Source organism: Cariama cristata, unplaced genomic scaffold, assembly GCF_000690535.1.
Source record: "Cariama cristata isolate BGI_N322 unplaced genomic scaffold, ASM69053v1 scaffold1235, whole genome shotgun sequence".
In the NCBI taxonomy this organism is placed as follows: Eukaryota; Metazoa; Chordata; class Aves; order Cariamiformes; family Cariamidae; genus Cariama; species Cariama cristata.
The window spans coordinates 109,840-129,413 of NW_009619014.1; the positions used below are offsets into that span (position 1 = coordinate 109,840).

At 43.0% G+C, this 19,574-nt stretch overlaps 1 protein-coding gene across 1 annotated transcript in view; it reads right to left on the reverse strand.

The window, feature by feature from the left end:
• Window positions 1–19,574, reverse strand: part of LOC104162350 (transcriptional activator GLI3) — a gene marked incomplete at its 3' end in the record, with an annotated part of 155,937 nt that overhangs the window by 98,993 nt on the left and 37,370 nt on the right. The window contains exon 2 of the mRNA XM_009701062.1: window positions 6,439–6,681. Coding sequence (XP_009699364.1) covers window positions 6,439–6,681 — 243 coding nt within the window. The remainder of the gene's footprint in view (window positions 1–6,438; window positions 6,682–19,574) is intronic.

A 19,574-nucleotide genomic window follows, 5' to 3' on the forward strand; every position in this document is an offset into this window, starting at 1 on the left:
TGGGGGGGGGTTTGTGGGGGGGGGGGGGCGGGGCAAGGTTTTGGTGGTTCTTAGTGGGAAGTACCATATCTCCTACATGCTAGGGCATCTCTAGGAGGGAAGAGGAACCTTCATCAAAACTTTCTAAATCAGACTTATGGCTTCTAAATTTTTTTTCCCCTTACCTTCCAGCTGCTAGTGCTATAGAAGTTATTATGTAGGGACACAAGATCCATCCAAACCCACTACAAATCTTTCCACAGGGCTCTCAAAGACAGAAATGTCCATGTATCAAGGGACACAGCAACTTTGAAGCTTTCCATTCTCTCCTGATTTAGGGACAGGTGATCTGCCTTGAGGCTGAAGAGATGGATTACATTATTTCTTGGCTGGTTTTTTTTCCCCCAGAGTTCTTAACTATGATTCTATGGCTCTGTACAATGTATTCTGTCTCCTTCCATGAAGGCAACAAATACCTACTGTAAAATATCTAAAGAAGCTTTAGCTGACAAACCAAATCAAATCTGTGAAAGATATGTTTTCACATTTGTCCTCTATCTTCCCTATTCCTCAAAAAAACCCAAAAAAAACCCAAGCCACCACACCTCACCTCCCACAGCTTACATGCACTTGAACAACAACCAAAAAAAGAGGTTAACAGAACCCATCTGCTTCTCAGAAGGCTCCACACCCGGTAGTGCCCGGCAGCTAAATTCTCTTACGTGCCAGCACAGTGCCATAGAGGGATAATTTTTTTTAAAAAAAATGTGATCCTCAGGACATTTTTAAAATTTTGAAATTCAACAGCATTACAGGGCCATAAGAGATCTCACAAATATCCTATTCTACTCTCTACACAAACAGCATCACCTCTTTCCATATCATTGTCTATAGTTTCCAGTTGAAATTAATACTACTGGTAATGATCAGAAAAAAGTCAGTATTTGAAGATATGTATTCACCTAAACTTTAAAACAAAACAAAGCAAAAAAAATTCTAAAAGATCACCTTTTAGCTTCCCAGCCACATTGCATTTCAAGGACTTTCAGATATTGGCAGTTCTGCAGTCTGTCTCACGCTGAGGAGAGAGAAAATCTAGTAGAGGAAAGGATGTCTCTATGTGCCACTTCTAGCTGTAGATCTACGGGTGCAATTATTACTTCCAAATGAGAGCATCACGCAGGCGCAGCAACTCCAGGGCTTTCAATAGACCCTGCTTATTCCACAGCAGGGCTCCAGAGAAATGGGCAGAACTTCCCAAACACAACCCAGGAGGTTTGGGATGCATCTTGGAGAAGGTATTTCCATTTATAAGCTGCCATTGAGGTCAAGGTCTGCAGCATCTTCCTAAATTTCAAACTGAAGTTGCCTCTGACCTCAGGTTTGATTTTGAGAGCAGTAACGCTTTTTGTTGGAGGCTATTGAAAGCTGCTATTACATTTTAAATTTTTATCCCGTAAACATTTTTGCAAACATGCTAGTTTTCTTAAAGACCAACATTTCAGCTGCTCAGCTGACACCAGCGATCTGACATTCACGTTTATACTAGAGGCTATTCTCCCCTGTGAGTTTTAATAAAAGCTTTAGATTTACTTTTTTTTCTAACTGTCCCCCCCCCCGACAACATTTGGAAACCATCCCATAAATCACTGTCAGCGGAGAGTTTTGTTACCAGAGCACTGAAGCCCCTCCCCTGCAAAAGGCTGCAGAAAGAGCTGGAGAAGTAGGACCCAGATTTCCAGAGGTATTTAAGAGGCCAAACTCACTTTGAAATTGAAGAGCCCCTAAACATCTTTAAAAGACCCCAGCTCTAAATCTCGGCAAGGATTCCTCACTGACACTCTCCTACCGCTCTCCAACAAGGCTGGGGGGGGTGGGGGGAAATCCTCTATAAAAAGCTGTCCCAGGCGCCTGCTACCCGCTGATGCTGGAGGTGAGCTAAGAAAAGTGCCCGCTTTGGGACTATACAAAAAAAGTGTCTCGGTTGTCCCGCCGGAGTTCCAAAATGTGCCAAGGAGACGAGATGGGAGGCCACCAGCTCCCCCCTGTACAAAGCAAAGGGAGAGCCCCCTTCCCTGAGCTCGCCTGCTCTCACTGTCCAATGCACCGCACACAGCTGGCCATCGCAGTTCAAGTCACATCACCACGAAGAGGCATTGCTTTCTAATTATTGCATTTTAAGACAGTGTTTCCAGTTACCAGCTTGCATTTGCAGAAACAGAATCTAATTTCCTTTTTTTTCCCCCCTCCTTTTTCCTTTTCTATGGGGAGATGAAGGAAGGGGAATTCTTGTCAATAGAAATTAAAACGCAGTAAATGAACAAGTGCACCTAGTGAACCAGCACTGTATTTTCCTTGCTGTGGTCTTTTGTTCACGTTGCAAATTGATTTTGAGATGACACTAACACTGGGTAAATCTAACCCAAGCAGTTATGGGGGGCCCGATCCTTACAAAGCACAAGTCCAGGCACAGTCAGTGGGAACTGAGGGCAATCAATACCTTTGGAGGGTTAATCCTATGAAACATGCAATAAGCAGTTCCCACTTCCCCAGATAGATACAGAAGCTTCAAAACCAGCAGAATAAATCCCTGGTAAGGGGGGGGTGAATAGAGAGAAGGAAAAAAAAAAGAACTGAGTGAGTTCCTGCTTTCAGCTACATTTAGCACCACCTCTTTGAGGTAAAGGGATGTACCAGAAAGAGAATCCTGCCAGGACCATTCCCGTATATATGAATTTTTAGATCAGAGCCAACTGAGCTGTCACTGCTTTTTACTTAAGATAATTCTTCAGGCTTTACTAATTAGGTACTAACAATTCTTTCAGATGAGCTGTGAAACCCAGGGAAGAATACCAGCAGTATGTTTTAAATCAAAGTGTTTACATCAGGAATGATTCATTTTTTCCACAAAGAATGACTTGTGAGACAGGCAGTCTTAGCACTACCATAAATCTGCATGGGAATTAAAATTGGGGAAGAGAATAACAAAGGGAAGTTGCTATCCCCACCTCCCCTGCCACAGCCCCACCTCTAGAGACAGAACTTACACGAAACAAGGGGCTCCAGCTACCACTGCCATCAGTGTTTGAGAAATGCAGGGTTTTAAATCCATTTAAGAAACACGGTGATTAAGCTCAGTAACCCTGCTATCCTCAATAAAGAAAAGGTGCACACATGAAGGGAAACTCCAGCATTTTTTGTTTTAAAAAGCTTTAGGGCGGACAACAAAAAGTTTTTAAGTAGTTAAAAAAACACCCCAAAACTCCCACACTTCGTGAGCAGTGTTTAAACAGTGTTTAAGAAATCTATAACAAACAAAAAGAGACAGAAAACAAAACTTTCTGGTTTCGGCCTGCACTTTTTCCCTTTTATCTCTTGGAGGACAGAGGGCTGTGAGCGGAGCACGAGGCCGCTCTCTCACTCTCAGTTGCTGAAGGGCTGGGGGGCTCTCTGGCAGTGCAGAAGGGCCACCAGTTCTGTAGCATGTTTCATCCCAGCTCTTTGAACAGCTGGTCCACTTGAAACAACCACTATCCCCACCCACCCTCTGCAGGAGAGCAAACTCCCCCTCAATGAGGTATTTATTCCACGTATATGGTAACTATTATTTCCAACATTTACAACATCAGTCATTTTAATTAGGAAAAAAAATTATAACCACCAAAAAAATCCTGCAGTGCACATACAGACACACACATATTTACAGAGAGAAATGCAAAGCATTCAAGTTGTTTCTAATAACTGGAGCTCCTGGAGGGCACATGCTTTCCACACACAATTGACTTAAACGCTCTTTTTTCTTTTCGTGTCATAAAAATATACAGATGTCCTTCAAAAAAATTATTTTCCCTTTTCCTGTGTTACAGGAAGCCTGCCCACACTTTCAAATACAAAGTGGGCATAAATAGAAGCACAAATTAGGCATCTTGAAAAGTCTATATTTTCCAACCACAGGGAAACTAAGAAATTACTGTGAGTGTTTACATATCTGACTACGTTGAATTAAAACAGTACTTTCTACCCATATGTCCAGCAAAACTGGCAAGAAACGAAGGAAGGGAACAATAGCCTTGCTGATTCTTCACCTGTTGCTACAGTGGGACTGGGGTATGTTTACATTATTCAGCCTTCTTCATATGGACCACTAGAAGTGTCAGCCTGAATTCAGTCACCACTTTGAAAGTACATCTTACATATATAAATGATACGACTACTATGAAAATTTCAGTAAGCCTGTCTGCTCTCCTATAAATCTAAGTAGACATTTGTCTCTTTAGTTGTCCTTCTGTATCATGTCTATTAAAGGTAAATAAAAGCGTGATGGCTTTTTATACGACATTAATAGCTTGAGGGATTTTATAAATCAGTGAGTACAAACGTACAACTCGCTAGAGCAGCGGTGAAGCAGGTCTGCCCATCTGATGTTTTCTGACTTAGACTTCCGCTTGAAGATCACGTTGCTCATTTAAAATTAACTCATCTCCCATTTCCCTACTGTTGTACGCTGGATAACTTCTGCTCTTCTCTCAACTACTGACATCAGTGTTTTTCCAGTAGCCCACACATCCTAACTAGCTAGCATTGCTGGTCACAATACAGATGTAGTACCTTCATTAAATCTTGAGAAGATTGTCAAAAGGCAAATTCAATAAAATACAACAAAACAAACTAAACACAACCAGTCAGACTCATTCTGACCGGCTGGCCATTTTTCTTCAGTAGAATCAATAACACTTTGAACTAGATTTAAGGGGTGAGCCGGTCAGATGGTCAAAATGGTAATTGTCACCACTAAATTCAGCATAAGGTCTGTTGTGTGTTTGGGAGGTTGCTTTCGTCACACATTTCATCTCTCCCCAGGTGTACTGCCTACAAACCGAGAAGCTATTTTGCTTCCCCAATAAGAGTTGTTTTGGGTTTTTTTAAGTGAGATTTGGGGGTTGTATTAACAAACCATAAGCTAGGAATGATGCCTCCAACCCTCAAGCTAATACTTCTACGCACTGCTGCTCGTGAGCAGTTGCTTGCTCTGCACGTCCATGCCTCTCTGGCAGGTGAGTTTGCTGCTGGTGTGCTGCAGTGCATCCTCCTCAGCAGAAAGATGAGTTACTCCCCGAGAGCGTTTGAGCAGGGCTGTGCAAGAGAGCAGGAGGAGGAGGGTGTACAGAACCAACTGCCTAGGCTGGAAGAGAGTTCAAAAGCTTAAACTGCAAACTTTTCCTCTAAATACTAATCTAAACTATAAAGACAACAAGTGTTCTTTTTCTCATAATACCGCCATCCTTATTAACAATCAGGCACTCTTTTTTTTTAAAAGGAGGTTGGTGAGACTTAAGGTTGTGCAAGACATACTTTGATCTGCACCCTGATGAGTGAACATTCCCCTTTGCTGCTAGCCCAACTAATGAAGGGATAAAATTAGCTTTTATCCCTGGCACTTTCTTTAGCAAAAAAACATGCACTAATCAGCTGTCCTCACTAATCAGTCGTCTGGCTAATGACCTTTTGCCTTAAAACACTAAAATTTCTGAATGATGTGGAAAAAAAAAATCCCAACACAGACTGGCCCCACTTTGTGGGTCTTAAGCCTATCATCTGGAACTGGAGACTGGAAGGTTAAATGGCAAATCTGTATCCTGATGGGGTGATAAATCTATAATCAAAAGGCACAAGCCTTGACACCTCAAGATGTACTTCATTACTACACAACTAAATGATTTTTTTTCTTTCTTTTTTGTAAACTAGAAGCAGATGAAAAAAATTGCTTAACTCCCTCATTTTGCCTGTGGAGAAATCCATTCCACATCTGTGTTCAAGTGTCAGTTAATTTCTTACTTTTTTATTAATGCCTGAGCAGGAATTCAGAAGTTGAAACCATTTGACCCCCACCCCACAACTTCAGGGAAGTTTAGCTGGGGATGAGAATTGCAAAACCACTCCATCAGCCTGCATACTCAAACATACACATGAACCCCAAAAAAAACCTCCACAACAAAACAAAAACCCCCTAAACACAACAATAAATCTTCCAATTCCCTCCTTCCAAATTCTCATTGTACAAGGCATAGCCCTTCTTCCTCTTAATACCATACTTCATCTTTTTTTAAAGAGGAATTTTAAGGCCTGTTTCATTTTTCTTCTGTGCTTTCTTTAATGAGGCTTTTTTCCTTCGTGTATTAAGGAGGTGGAGCAAATGCAACCCTGGATGGCTGACGAGGATTAGCAACAGATGAGATGTCCTGTGGAAGTTGCTTTGCAGAGGCCTGTGATAATTTTGAGCTGCAATACAACTGCACCCTGGTTTTTAACTTCCAAAAAAAAAAAGATTGTACTATCTCAAACCCACCCCCCCCCAGAGAAAGCAGTTCTCCCTGGGAACAATGCAAGGCAACAAAATGGCATTAAATTTGACAGCCTTCTAACTTTGCATCCCCAAACGAAGCAGCAATCGATACTCACGGTAATGAGGGTCCATGTAACCGTTTCGGGGGTCCATGGTAAAGAGCGTCCCACGGTAAGGTACAGAAGGTTCAGGAAGGTGCGATATAGATCCATGGATCTCCTTCTTGATTAATGAGGCCCTTTCCTCGCTCGACGTAGAAGGCTCTTCGCTGATCTTGCCGAGGCCTTGCCCACCCTGCGGCTGCATTGTGATCGCGTTCCTTCTCTCTCTGTGATAGGTCTGCCCAGGACTTTCATCCTCTGCAAAAAAAAAAAAAAGGAGGGAGAAGAAAGAGGAGAGGAGAAAGAGAGGCACATACTTTTAGCCCATTTATAGCAAACACAATAAAGTTCTCCCCCCCCCCAGCCCTCCTCCTAACGGTGTAAGTTTGTGACAGTAGGTGCATGTGTGGCTATGAGAGATGGTCTGGGGAAGCCCGCCCGTTCCGAGCGGGCGGCTGCCGAGCGGTAGATCATCGTCACCCATGCGCCGGTGCTCCTACCAGCGGGGCTATCAATCCTGTGAGAACAGACACAGGCTTGCTGTTTTCTTGCCTCTGGGACAAGGAGACGGGGAGTTTGGGCTGCCTGATGGGGAGGCAAAAAAACAATTTGTCACAAAGAGCAGATGATGAACCTTGTCAGTTGGGCCTAAATCAAACCTAGCCACCCACCACTGCTCTGCAGCCCGGCTCCAGTCCCTGGAGGTTTGCTTTGAGAGAGGCTGGAGCCTCGCAGGGAGGTTCGTCGTGATCACAAGTAAGGTGGGTAACAATAAAACGGGTAAAATTGCTCAAGGTGCAGCACCAGCAGCCATCAGGCAGGTGCAAGCGAGGCCATCTGCTCCAACGGTGTCACCGCACAGACATGTGTGTAGGATGGTGGAGCACGCTCTCCCTCCCCTTTTTTTTTTTCCCCATATCCACACAGACAAATTCTTATCCACAAATTCTTGATAAACAAGAGGAAAAGGAAAAAATAAGAAATAATTAGGAGGGTCAAACCCAAGCCCTAGTCTGGAGTAAGCCTCTAGGCCTGTGAGGGGAGCAGGGCCTCCTGACGATGGCTCCACCAGGCTTCCCTCGCAGGCAGCCCCAGGACCAGGTGCTGAACAAACCCTCCGCTCCCATGCGAATTTTAACCCCCAGGGACCACGCATCCTTTGAAAACCAGACCAAGGGGTTCTGTTCCTCAAAAGCCAGACGCACGTTCCATGTGGCAGAGGGGTTTTGTGAGCTACACAAGCCTCTACTGTAAACGCTCTCCTTAGGTTGCGTTATTGCTTTAAAATAAAGAGATGTGTCTCTAAGCAAGCGCAATGGCTGGCTGTAATCCTTGGCCGATACCCTCGCTCCAGGTACAGCCTTGTTCAATCGACCACGCTGCACAGGTGGGTGCCTACCAATACACCTTGAAGAAGTACTGATAAATACGCTTAGCTTCAAAAAGTTGCCAAGCAGTTCTAGAAGCACATTAGGAACCTCAGATTATTAACCACCAGGCACAAAAAAGGTAACTAGAAAGGAAATGAAAACACCCCTAGGAAATAAAACTAAGGTACACTGACTCTACAACCCGCATGCAAGAAAGGATCATTGACAACAGGGCCAAGATTGCACTTAGGCTGTCAGAGATGTGATCTCAAGACTAAATTTTACTTGTACCTTGCCCTGGTGTACCGGTTCACACAGCGAAGGTACCAGTCAGCAGTTCACCAGGAGATGACTTCCACCACACCTGACACCAGCAGAACTCAACCTATTTGCCTTCATATGAATTAATTAGAAACAGGCTCTGTACATATCAACACCTGGAGCTGAATTCTGGCCATTATATGCATAAACTAGCTACACCATTGCTTTGAATGCCATGCTCGCTGGGCTTCTCCCTGCCTCCTTCTCCTCCCAGGTAGCAACAAGAAGAAAACCCAGCAGCGTAGCCTATTGAGCGCTTAATTATTTTTCTATCTCCAATATTACAGCAACCGGGGCCTGCTGACTTATCAGCATCTTCCAGGGACTGAACTCTTTTTACAGCCAGCAGTTATTCTCCATACAGAGCACTTCCAGGGTTGGGTCTGAGGAGAAAGAGTTAATGGAAATGGACAACGACACTGTGGAGCTTAAACCCTTTGCCCTTTTCTACTTTTTATTAATATGCACAGGCACCGGTCCCTGCTCTGGATTAGCAGGGTTTAAGGTTTCAACTTTTTACATCAAGGCTGGTTTTAGTTAGAGAACTGCAAAAGGGAGTCTAAAACTTTAAAACTTATATGAGGTTTTTAGAAGGCTGCTTGTATAACTAAAAAATAAAGAATAAATCACCCCAAAGTCATATTTTCCATCACGTTTCTTTCTAGCCAGAGTCTTTCATGTTAAATTTCAACCCAGAGTGAACTTTCACTGATGAGATGTAAACTCTTGTAAAAATAGGGGATTACACTCCATTTGAAATCCTGACAGACCCTTAAGCAGAGCAAGCTAACCTGCGCTACCACAGTACGGAAAGCAGCAAGCTGGAGTGATTTGTGGGGCTGTATAATCAATCTGAGAATCAGATAGGATTTCAGTTCTTTTACTCTTCCATATAAAGATAATATTTGTTAAAACTGCCATCCTGGGATACAACAAGAAGCTGATGTCTGTCTGCAGGCTCCACTTTTATTCTCTCCTTCTCAAAACATGCATGTGTCATGAATCAAGGTACCAGTGACTGCTATGGAATAAGCTGATTTTCCAAATTGCTGAATGAAATTCAAAACCTACTTTCAGTAACTTTGAAACTAAAGGAAAAATGTGTTTTGTTTTAGTAAGTTTTCCTTTTTTTTTTGGTTCCTTGACAAAAAAAAAAAAAGAAAACAAAAACCAGCAGTATTTTTCCTTCTGCATCAACCATCTCTCTCCCCATTATGAAATCACTGTCGTGTGCTGTTAGAAGTCAAACATTTCTGTACATGTCCTCCATGTAAAATAAAAATACTTCTGGGGGAAGTTTTAAGTAAACATGATGGCATTTTTGCAATAATACGGCATACTCAACAGCCAAACATCTTGCTAAGCGTTTACTTCCCGCTCTGCACCACTGAGCTGCTTTTGATAGCAGGCAGATGAGAAATTTTGACAGCACCCGTGCTCCAGGACAGGAACAGGCGAGCGGTTTGCAGGAGCTCGCCGAGTGGGAAACTCCTCTTGCAGTACCGCTGCTGGCTCTCACAACGGCAGTGCGCCAAAAGCCGAAAGCCGTCTCATCTTGTTCTGTTTCAGCTGAATCGTTCAATAAAGTTTTAAGAGTAAGTGCAGGCAAGCCGCGCCAGGCCAAATTATTGACAGAAACATACTGTCCACCATGGCAACAAGTGGGACTCTACAGCAAAAATGTAAGCAAACAGCCCATTTCTCCGGCAGCATCTGCCAAAGGGGTTCACAGCCAAATACACGACAACTGTTACTGCTCTGCTCACGTTTTAGAAGTGGCCAGCCTGAGGGTCAAAAGAAACATCCGACTTACTAAAATCTTGCAGAGACACAAATGCCAAAGTTAAAGGGACCGATCCTCCCTCATGTCCACCTACTTCCCGCTGGTGGGACCCCACTGACTCCAGCATAGCTCATCCCACCCTTTACGGGTGTAAGACAGTAGGGTTAAATAAGAAAAGAAAAGAGATTTTAAAAAAAAAAGTAATCAGGCCCCAAGAGCAATCTGCATAAGCTTCTCTTTCTTCGTGTGTACCCTGCTCTGCCTTAACAAGCCAGTAGCCAGAGACACGTGTTACAAGTGCCCAGCCTGGAACGATCACATTAATCCAAGATTCTCCCATCCACTGAGAAATACCCGATTTAGTCCTGCTATTCTGATCAGAAGCAGTTTTTATTAGAAGTGCTGAGCACCAAGGGCACCTCGTTTAAATCCACAAGCTTTTTCAAAACAAAAAAACAAACCAAACACAACTAACACTGGACAGCATGCCTGAACAAACCCACTTTTAATTACTCAGCTAACTTACTCAGAAAATTAAAGATCAGGACATATCACAACCTAATGCAAAAATCCATTAAATTTTCTTTCCCCGTTGAACTTTTTTGCCTTTTTTTAATTGTAGACTGAGACAAAGCAGAAGCTTTTTTACTTTAAAGCTCTTAAGTCAGCAACCAAAGAAAAGTTGCAACCTATTGATACACCACACTAAAAAATACGTATCAGTCTTAACACACTTCAGAGAGACCCCTGCTTAAACGAGACACCACCAGCCCAGTTAAATCTGTTTATGTATTAAGTTTCATCGCCTTTCTGCATGCAACTCGCAGAGAGCATTACTGTCTCAGGAGTGATGTGCCGACGCACTTCGGCCGGGTAAGAGAAAAGACAAGGTACTTACAACTCAGTCCAAGAGACCCTGCCTGATGCTCCCCTCTCCAAGCTCTTCTCTTGACCAAAATCCTCTGGCTACCGGGACATGGGCATTCCTCCCTCGCTTTCCCTCTCTCTCCCTCCACACACCCCCCGCCCTGTCTCCCTCCCTCTCTCTCAGAGGCAGTGCTTCTCCCATTAGAGGAATTAAAAGTGGTTGGTGCCATGCTAAATTTAACAAGCTCATTAGTATTCTTCTTGTGTGCTTCCTAGTGAACTCTCCCTATTCAAGCGGCTCTCTCTAGCTGAGGGGTCAGGCGGCTAATCATTAAATCAAACTAATGTCACCCTATCACAATTGGCCGAAGAGAAGGAGGGTTTATTATTTCAGTTTATGCTAAATAAACGGTTTTACAAATGGTCTCCAAGCAAGGTCAACAGCAGCTTCAATTACAAGACAAACTTAACAAGAGTTGCTATAAACCAAGTGCTCCATATTGACCTAAGCACAAGCTCGGCTCCGCATATTGCCACTAGCAGGATTGTACAGGAATGCATATTGTAAAATAAAGGAAAGGGTAATCTTTTCTTTGCCAGAATTTGTGACTGCACAGAGACTGCTCATTCACCTCTCCCCAACCAGCTTGCTGCTCAGCTCAATTCACCCCACACAAAGGCTGAAGACCAGACCTCAATGGACCGAGTGAAACATGTTCAAAACTAGGCTCTCTATTGTGACTGAATTTCTTAACATCTTTTCAAAAAGCGGAGAATGCCTTGAGGCTAAAGGAAGAAACAGGCTAATGGTGAATTGGGAATACTGAGCAAATTTCAGAGCCCTTTCCTCCTAGCTTTTGAGGTTGAAAGCAAGCTCTTTCCTTTCAAGTTTCAAAGTCCTTTTTCCTCCCGCAGTGTCACAGAAGGATTTGAAAAGAAGGTAATTGTGCTCACAGTCCCCCTGATCAGAGCTTACGTCCTATTTCTGGTATTTCAGAATACTTCTTGCAATAATGGTGCATATAGCTCAATCCCTTAACCGTCCTGCACTCTGCAATTGCTCATTAAATGAACAATTGCTGGTATAAAATGCCTTTTATGTTCAAGGTCTGGATATAAGATAAGCATTCTAGTACTCTAAATTTGGTTTACTAAGGAAACTCTCCATCATTAAATTACAAAACTGAAGTCAGAATATCAGTCTTTCCCAGAAAAGTAGCATTTTAGGTTGCTGTGAGCCAGGAGGAAGGGGCTGGGGGGGTGGAATGTAAAAAAAGACTGACTACTTAGATTCTTAATAGAATAGATACCTAAGTAAGAAAGCAATTTCCCTCAGTGTTTAGGAAGGTCTAAGTTTTTGAGACTTGGTATTTTCTTCCTTGAAATGATTCAACAGAGCAATTGCCAGGCTCATTAGGACATGCGTATCCGCACCTCCTTGCATACATAGCGCTGATCGCTACTCTCTGGCCACCATAAGAGCAAAGCAGGAGGAAACACATCTGTGGGACTGTGCCTGCCTTTAAAAGCAGCGTGCATTGTAACCAAAGTTTTGCTTTGGGTGGGTACAGTAGTTTAAATTGGGAACTCTTGGTCCCAAGTTTGTTATTTTCCTGCATTTGGAGCAACTGCACATGAAGTACACTCTCTGGAAATGCTAACACAGATATGAAGCACAATGCTCATAATTGGTTTTAAAAATAGACTCCAGCCATACGAGAGGCTACAAAAATCTGCTAGATAACACGTACGGTACTCACTTTATTTGCAATGCTTAAGCATACCTTATATAAGACTTCTGTGCTTATAAATAGCATATGTTATCTGAACTCACCACTGAAAACATATAGATTTATACTCCCATTTGTAATGGATTTTCAGCTTAGTTATTTTCCTATTACCGTATGTATAGTATTTTACAGGAACTGATTTGTGACCTTGAATACGCAGCTCTTTTCTGGTTTTGTTTGTTTGTTTTGAGAAACCTGTTATGTCACTCTTTTGTTTGTCATCTTTAACTTTCACTGGAAGAAAACAGATTTATCAACGAGGCAGAACGGACCCAACCCTGACAATACCTACATAATACTCCACCCCCATTATTTTCCACAAGTGAGACATAACACCTGATCCTGCGCTCCTCTGGGTCAATGGCAGAGCTCCCACCGACCTGGAGGAGACAAGACTGGGTCTGTACAGGGCTCACACTGCTCCACCACCAAGCAACGTGTTGCTGACTATCAGCAGAACATGGCTCGCAGCCTTTTCCAGCTGTGCTCCTATCTCTTTCCCAAGACTGCTGGAAAACCTGCTAATGGTACAAAGCAGCTTAAAATTCAGGTAAACTTTTTCAGACATCTAGACTGGAGACACCCTTGTTATTAGCAGTGTCTTTACCTCCATTTCTTGATCACCCAGATGAATTTATACTGCTTGGTGCCTCCCCAACTGCTCCCAACTAAAACGAACCAGCTGAAGTTAAACAGATATATATGAAACGGTGTAAAACAAAAGCATCTTTAAAGTTCCATACAAGCAAACACCTACCCGATTTAACTGTGAGTCTGCAAAAACCCCAGCACCAGACCTATACGGAGACGCTAAAAATCTCCTTTAAGCTAGAAAAGCAAACCTACTTGGGGAACACAAGAGGTAGCTGCGGACACAGCTACCTACACACAAAGGCACAGGGTGCTGTGGAAACCTCCTTGTTACTCCCAGGACTCTCAATCTCAGAGGCGGGCAGGAGGCAGGGCTGGCCTGCCTTGTACCTGATCCTACATCTCCTGATCATGTAGGACATGGAGGGGGGGAACACCATGAGTAATATTTGGGTATATGCCTGAAGTTACTGACCTGACACTCGAGCCATCCCACCAACTTTGGATCAAGCTGCAGAAGTCGCTTGCTGCAAACTAGATTCCCGCGGTATCCGATCGGCCAAGTTTGCCTGGAGCTGCCCGACAGAATGTCCAACCAGCCGACACATGGAGCCTGAGCCCCTGCAACGCCCAGCCCCAGCCCGCCGGGCTGCGAGTCTCAGGGAAGCCCATGCAGGTAATAATTCTCAGCAACTCGCAAGTTCAGACTCCACAGAAGTGGGAGCCTCACTTCTGAACAAGCCCTCTCCCAGCCCATTTCCACACAGGCTTTAAAATAACAAAAATAAACGATTTAAATCAAAACAGCTGAAAACCATTTTCTCCCTTCTCAAGTTCAGGGCTACGTGTCTCTCCCATGGCAGAGAGTGGATTATTGCAGTGACACTTAACACCGCTCGTGGCCGCAGCCCCCAGCACTCTGGTTTAGGTGTGAGTGACGACACTGACTGCTGCAGGAGAAACGCTAAACCCTGCACCCAGGTACCGAGCAGGTGGTGAGTTTTTAAGTTTACCTTCACGGGGCCGACAAGGTCCAAATCCTGTTTGCTTTACTCACACCGTAATCCCAGGGATTCAGTGAAACTAGTCGTGCAAATAGAGCAAGAGGGATCCACGTCCAGCATCAGAAATGCTCCAACTGTTGGGCACAAATGGTCTGTGCCCGGAGAATTTACCGGAGATGTTCGTTAGCATGTGGAAACGCTGTATCATCAGCTTGATGAGAGAGGGACTCTTAGTAAGAGTGTTTTGTAGTTCCAGTGGACAAGAAAATAAGAAAGCCTTAATGCAGAAGATGACATTTGAAGGTAGAATTAACTGGCAAAATTAACATGTAGTGTGTGATTTCTCCTTTTAAGTTTGCAGAACTAGAAGGCAGGCAAAAACATCTCCCTTTCTTGGTATAGTAAATTTTATGCTTTGATTTTGCTACTTGAGGACTGGGAAACTCACATGAGGAAAAAAAATCTCTAACAAAAACAATGTTACTTTTTCATTTCCCCTTCTAAAAAAGTGTTCCACCTTACAAAATTCAACAAAGACTGCACGTTACCGCACCACAGCCCCAAAGTACAACATTTGCTCCAAGTCTGCTGATCAGGGCTAAAACTCAAGGTTTGCACTTTCAGAGTATCTCCAGGATGATTGCTCTTCTCCAACACCTAGCCGCTTCAAAGGGCCAGGAGGCTCAAGTATAGAGAAAGATGACTACGGACATCAGGATCTGACTATTGGCAACTATTTCTCAGAAGGGAAAAGCTCCTCAGCCTCGTTCAAAACACTCAAAAGGATCCTGATTTGAAAACATTATGAAGTTCCTTCCATTAGCCAGTTATTAGACTGTTAGTCACTGCTTACTTTGAGCAGACTAATTAGTTACATCAAAGGCACTACAATAAATTCCCAGGAGGGTTTTGGGGGGGGGGGGGGATGTATTTCTCAACCATCTAATAGCGCATTTATGCCTATCTGAGGGTAACTGCCTCATTTCACTCAGACACTGGGGGACACGTTCTGTGGTGCTGTCACTTTCTACCAAGCCAGCAGCAACACTGGGCCTTAAAGCTGTTTCACAAAGCTGTTTGTAGCCTGATATAAATTTGATTAGCCATGCTTAGAAGCCACAAATGAGTGAAAGATGAGTTATAAACCCTTTGGTGCGCTATCTCCCTTTGTAACATCTACAGCCCAGACACCTTGGCCTTGACGGAATAAAAAAAAGTTACTTTAATTAGTGTTGCATACAAACAGAGTTGATATTTTCCCCTTTTTCCTTTGGTGGGTTCAAACTGCCAAATGCAATCATTAGCCAATCGCTAAGCGGCTTGCAACAACCCAAAGTCATGGCAACCCTTTAATTCAGATGGCAGATATCACCTATTTCATTGCGAAATTTATTTATTGCTGCATCCTTTTGCACAGTTGCAGTAAGAGTCAGTGTTTCCATTCTATCCCTGTACTTCTGGCCTCTGAAGCATACCAGTTGTTTAAAAAAATATGTTATGGGTTACTCCGCCCTGATTTACAGCAGCTGCAATCTCAGTTGCAAACAATGATTTCATCAAGGTCTCAGGAAGAAATGTGAATGCCATATGATATTTTTTGTGTGCAGATGTATATGTATTTCTATATACACATATGTATACCCACGTGTGGTCACATGCACTCACAAATTCAGCTCCACCTTACATTCCATAAAGTCCAGCTGACCACAGGTGAGGCTCTGCCTGACACATGGATGTCTGCACGTAAGTGTCCGTGCAGGCATGCTGGATACCTGAGCACAGAAATGAGACTTTGCACATTCCTCATCCGCACTCTAAAAAAAATTCAGGAGAAGGATGCTGTAAAACAGCAAAACACGTTTTCAAGCAAAGAAACCCCCCCCCCCCCCCGAAAACTCTCAAGTCCAGTACACCAAAAAACTTGATGCTTTGAGTGATCTTCTGGACATCAGTGCCTTAGTTAAAAAAAATGCAGTTACCAATTCACAGATACCATCACACATTCCTTTTATCAAGACTGCTTCTCTCCCAAGAATTTGGTATTCTGAGAACCCAAACATCTGTTTACCTATCAAGTAGATGCAGTACCTGTTGAGGTTCAGAGGCTGTCCTCCCTGCCTGGAGACACTTCCTTACAAAAGGAGGGGAAAAAAAATACATTTCTCTTAGGTCTTAAAAAGTGCTTGACCTTCCCAAAGGCGAACCTGAGATTTCCCCCCTCTGCTCACTTTCTTCTCTGTTTTCTGCACTAAGGAGGATGCACAAGCTCTGGCAGAGATGCACGCTGCCGTACTACCTCACACAGTCACCAGCTTCACATTCCAGTCATCAAAAACGCTGCTGCCAGCCACACGCAAGGATCAGACTGGGTCCAAGGATGGGTGCACATGGGTGGGCAAAGAGGGACGGAGAGCCTGGAAGGAAAGGAAGGAGCAAATTCTTCACACCATGATCTCTACTCCCCTCACCCAGGGGAAGGAATACTCTTAAAAGCTTTGGAGAGAAGGCTTGCAACACATGGAGCTGGAGAATTAAGATAACTGACTACAGCTCAACAGCCTCTGGGTTCCCCTTCCCAGGACGGTGGGTTCCTCCTTGCCCGTGCCTCTCTCCTCCACCCTTCACTTCCCCTGCACACTTCTGGCCAGGCTTTCCAGCCTCTGGCTGGGGCCATCAGCCTCACCCGCTACCTTTGAGAAGAAGCAAGACACACCAGCTTTCTCTGGCTTCTCCACACAATCCCACAGCAGAGGAACTGCACACCACCCAGAGCGTTTTATGGACTGAAACAAGTTACCGGCTGATGTTTGCTGTCGAGTTCTAGGGATGGGCAAGATTGGTTTTGAGCTTTCACTTTTTTTGACTACTTCTGCATTTGTCTTTCTAACCTTAATGCTGTGTAACACATTTTAAAAGATACTGGAATATTGCTGCAAGCTTTTAACAATCCAACTGCGTGCAGGTGCTTAAGTGCTTATAACTGTCCTAAGCAATTACATATTTCCATTTATCATTACACAATGGGCACCTGAGATCAGAAATAAAGCCAAGTTAGAAAAACACTCATATGTTCAGAAAGAGTCAGAACAATTTTATTAAAACAGCATCCTCTTTTCCTACTACTCTAGCCATGGCAGCTCAGAAGGAGCATTCTTAACTTCTTAATCATGTTTTGGTGGCTTCATCCACACACAATTTGGCAAAAGAAGATTTCAATGTTTCCTTATTATTTTGGCTACCTACATTCTCAGGTAACATTTGTTTCATAGAAAAATAAACTAAGTTTCATCCTCCAAAAAAGTTAAATAAGCACGATTTGTACGGGAAGGAGGTTGGAGAAGGTAAAGGGAACCACCTGAAAAAGTTCACTTGGCTATATACAAACAAGCAAAATAATAAAAAAAAGTAAATCACTGCACACTGCCCAGGAGTATAATCACTTCTGTGTGCCAAGAAAGAATGCAAAACTGCAGCCAGTAAAGAAAGATCCATTCCAATCCAGAAAGTACTCCAACAACAAAAGATCATTACCAAATTTTACTAAAAGGAGCCTATTTTTAAAAAACAAAGTAGAACTGCCTCTTAAATGTACCACTAAGAATTCTAACTATTTCTAAACATGCCACAGACTTTTCCCATCATGGCAGAATCAAAATTAAAGATCATTTTCCTCCATTTCTGTTAACAAGTTTCGTGCGATAAAAAGGCGCAGCACTGTTGCATTGAACAAAAGTGAGGCAAAAAGAAACAAAACTGATGTCAGAAAGGGTGCTTCCTCTTGAAAAAGAACCAGAACATCTTTTAAAGGAAAACACAACCTCTGCAAGCAGTTCACACGCAACTGTCAGGAGGGACCGAACCTCCAAGTTCTTGCACAAGTAAAATACAGGAGAATGGACTCTGGAGTTGAAGATCATTCTGCTCCTCAAATCTCACCCTGGTCTTCCATAAGTCACTTCACTTATCACCACTTTGTCTTCTTTCGCTCACAAGAGAAAAAGTATTTTTATATAGCAAACAAGCACAGCAATGGTGGAAGAATTCAAGGTCCATTTGATTTATATACAAAAATACTCAGTCAGATCAGAAGGCAGAATATGCTAAACAGTCAGCCCAAAGCTGCCCCATAAATCACCCTGTATGTTAAATGTTCCAATTCTGCAAAACGCAGAGTGCCTCTCATTTCTATTACGTAAAATTGTTGTCCACAATTTGTCCACAAATACGGAACTACTGACTAACAACTATTTACCATGTCCCTCCACAGGGAAAAGGAAAAAAAATTGAAACTTGTAAAAATCAGAAAACAAACATATCAACCTTGAAAGTGTTATTGCCCTGAATTCATGATGCCTACCCCATATAACAGGGAGGAAGGTTGCATCATTGGCAGAAAAATCTCACCTAAAACACACAGTTTCCCCTCTTCATGTCTAAACAACCTTAAGTTCTGAACGACGTCTTTTAATAAGCTTCCAGAAAAAACTGAATAGCAGCAGTGGAGTTGATTTACTAGCATCCTCCACGGACTGCTAAATATTGGAAGAAGCTTTTTTCCAAACAATGGCCATGTTTCTCCTTCCCCAGCGCAGGGCAGAAAGTCCCTCTTGCCAGCACCAACGAGAATTCATTTTTTCCCTTTATCGAGAAACCATAGTCTTTTGGAACTATAATACAGATAGATCTCACATCATACTGCCAAATCTTTGATTAAAAATACTACTTTTGTTTGAATCTCATTGTTTGGACTATTTTTACCACAAGTCTCATAGCAGAAGATAACCTGTAACCTAAAGACTTTAAGGTACTTCTACAGTTATTCGTGACAATGTTGTTCAACTGTGCCACAACCATTTGTTGTACTAACACATCCTCCTTACAGAGGATATGAGATTTAACACATTTGTCCTATAAAATTCAATTAGCCTTTCTAGATGCACCAGAATCGTAACATCAAAACCAGTTAGCTGTAAAGAAATTCCCATTAGAAAATGCTGGTTTTTCATGGCAAAAAAGACTCGACAGTCCGCAGCCTTCTCACAGCAGAATATGTATCAGGCTTGCTTGTTGCAACTCCTTTCTAAAGACTAGAAAAGAAATCTTTTCCAGAGCAGTAAGGTTACCACTGTCAGCTGCACTGAACTACGTACTTCCCTCTCTTTCGGGTCTTATCTTCAAAAATCACGGAAACAAAGATGTAAACTTGGACATTAAAGAGTGTTAACATCAAAGCACATGCACTACTTTTGATATTAACCAAAGCCTCGAACCAGCAATCTAACTGGCACAAATCAGGGGTGTCTCTAATTTCAGAAACAGCTGAACCGAGCTCTCCGCCATGGCCTGCATTTGCTCACCGACTTTTCAAAGCACGGTATCACTGTATGTTTTTACAACTAGCTGCCGATCAAGCAAGCAGCAGGAA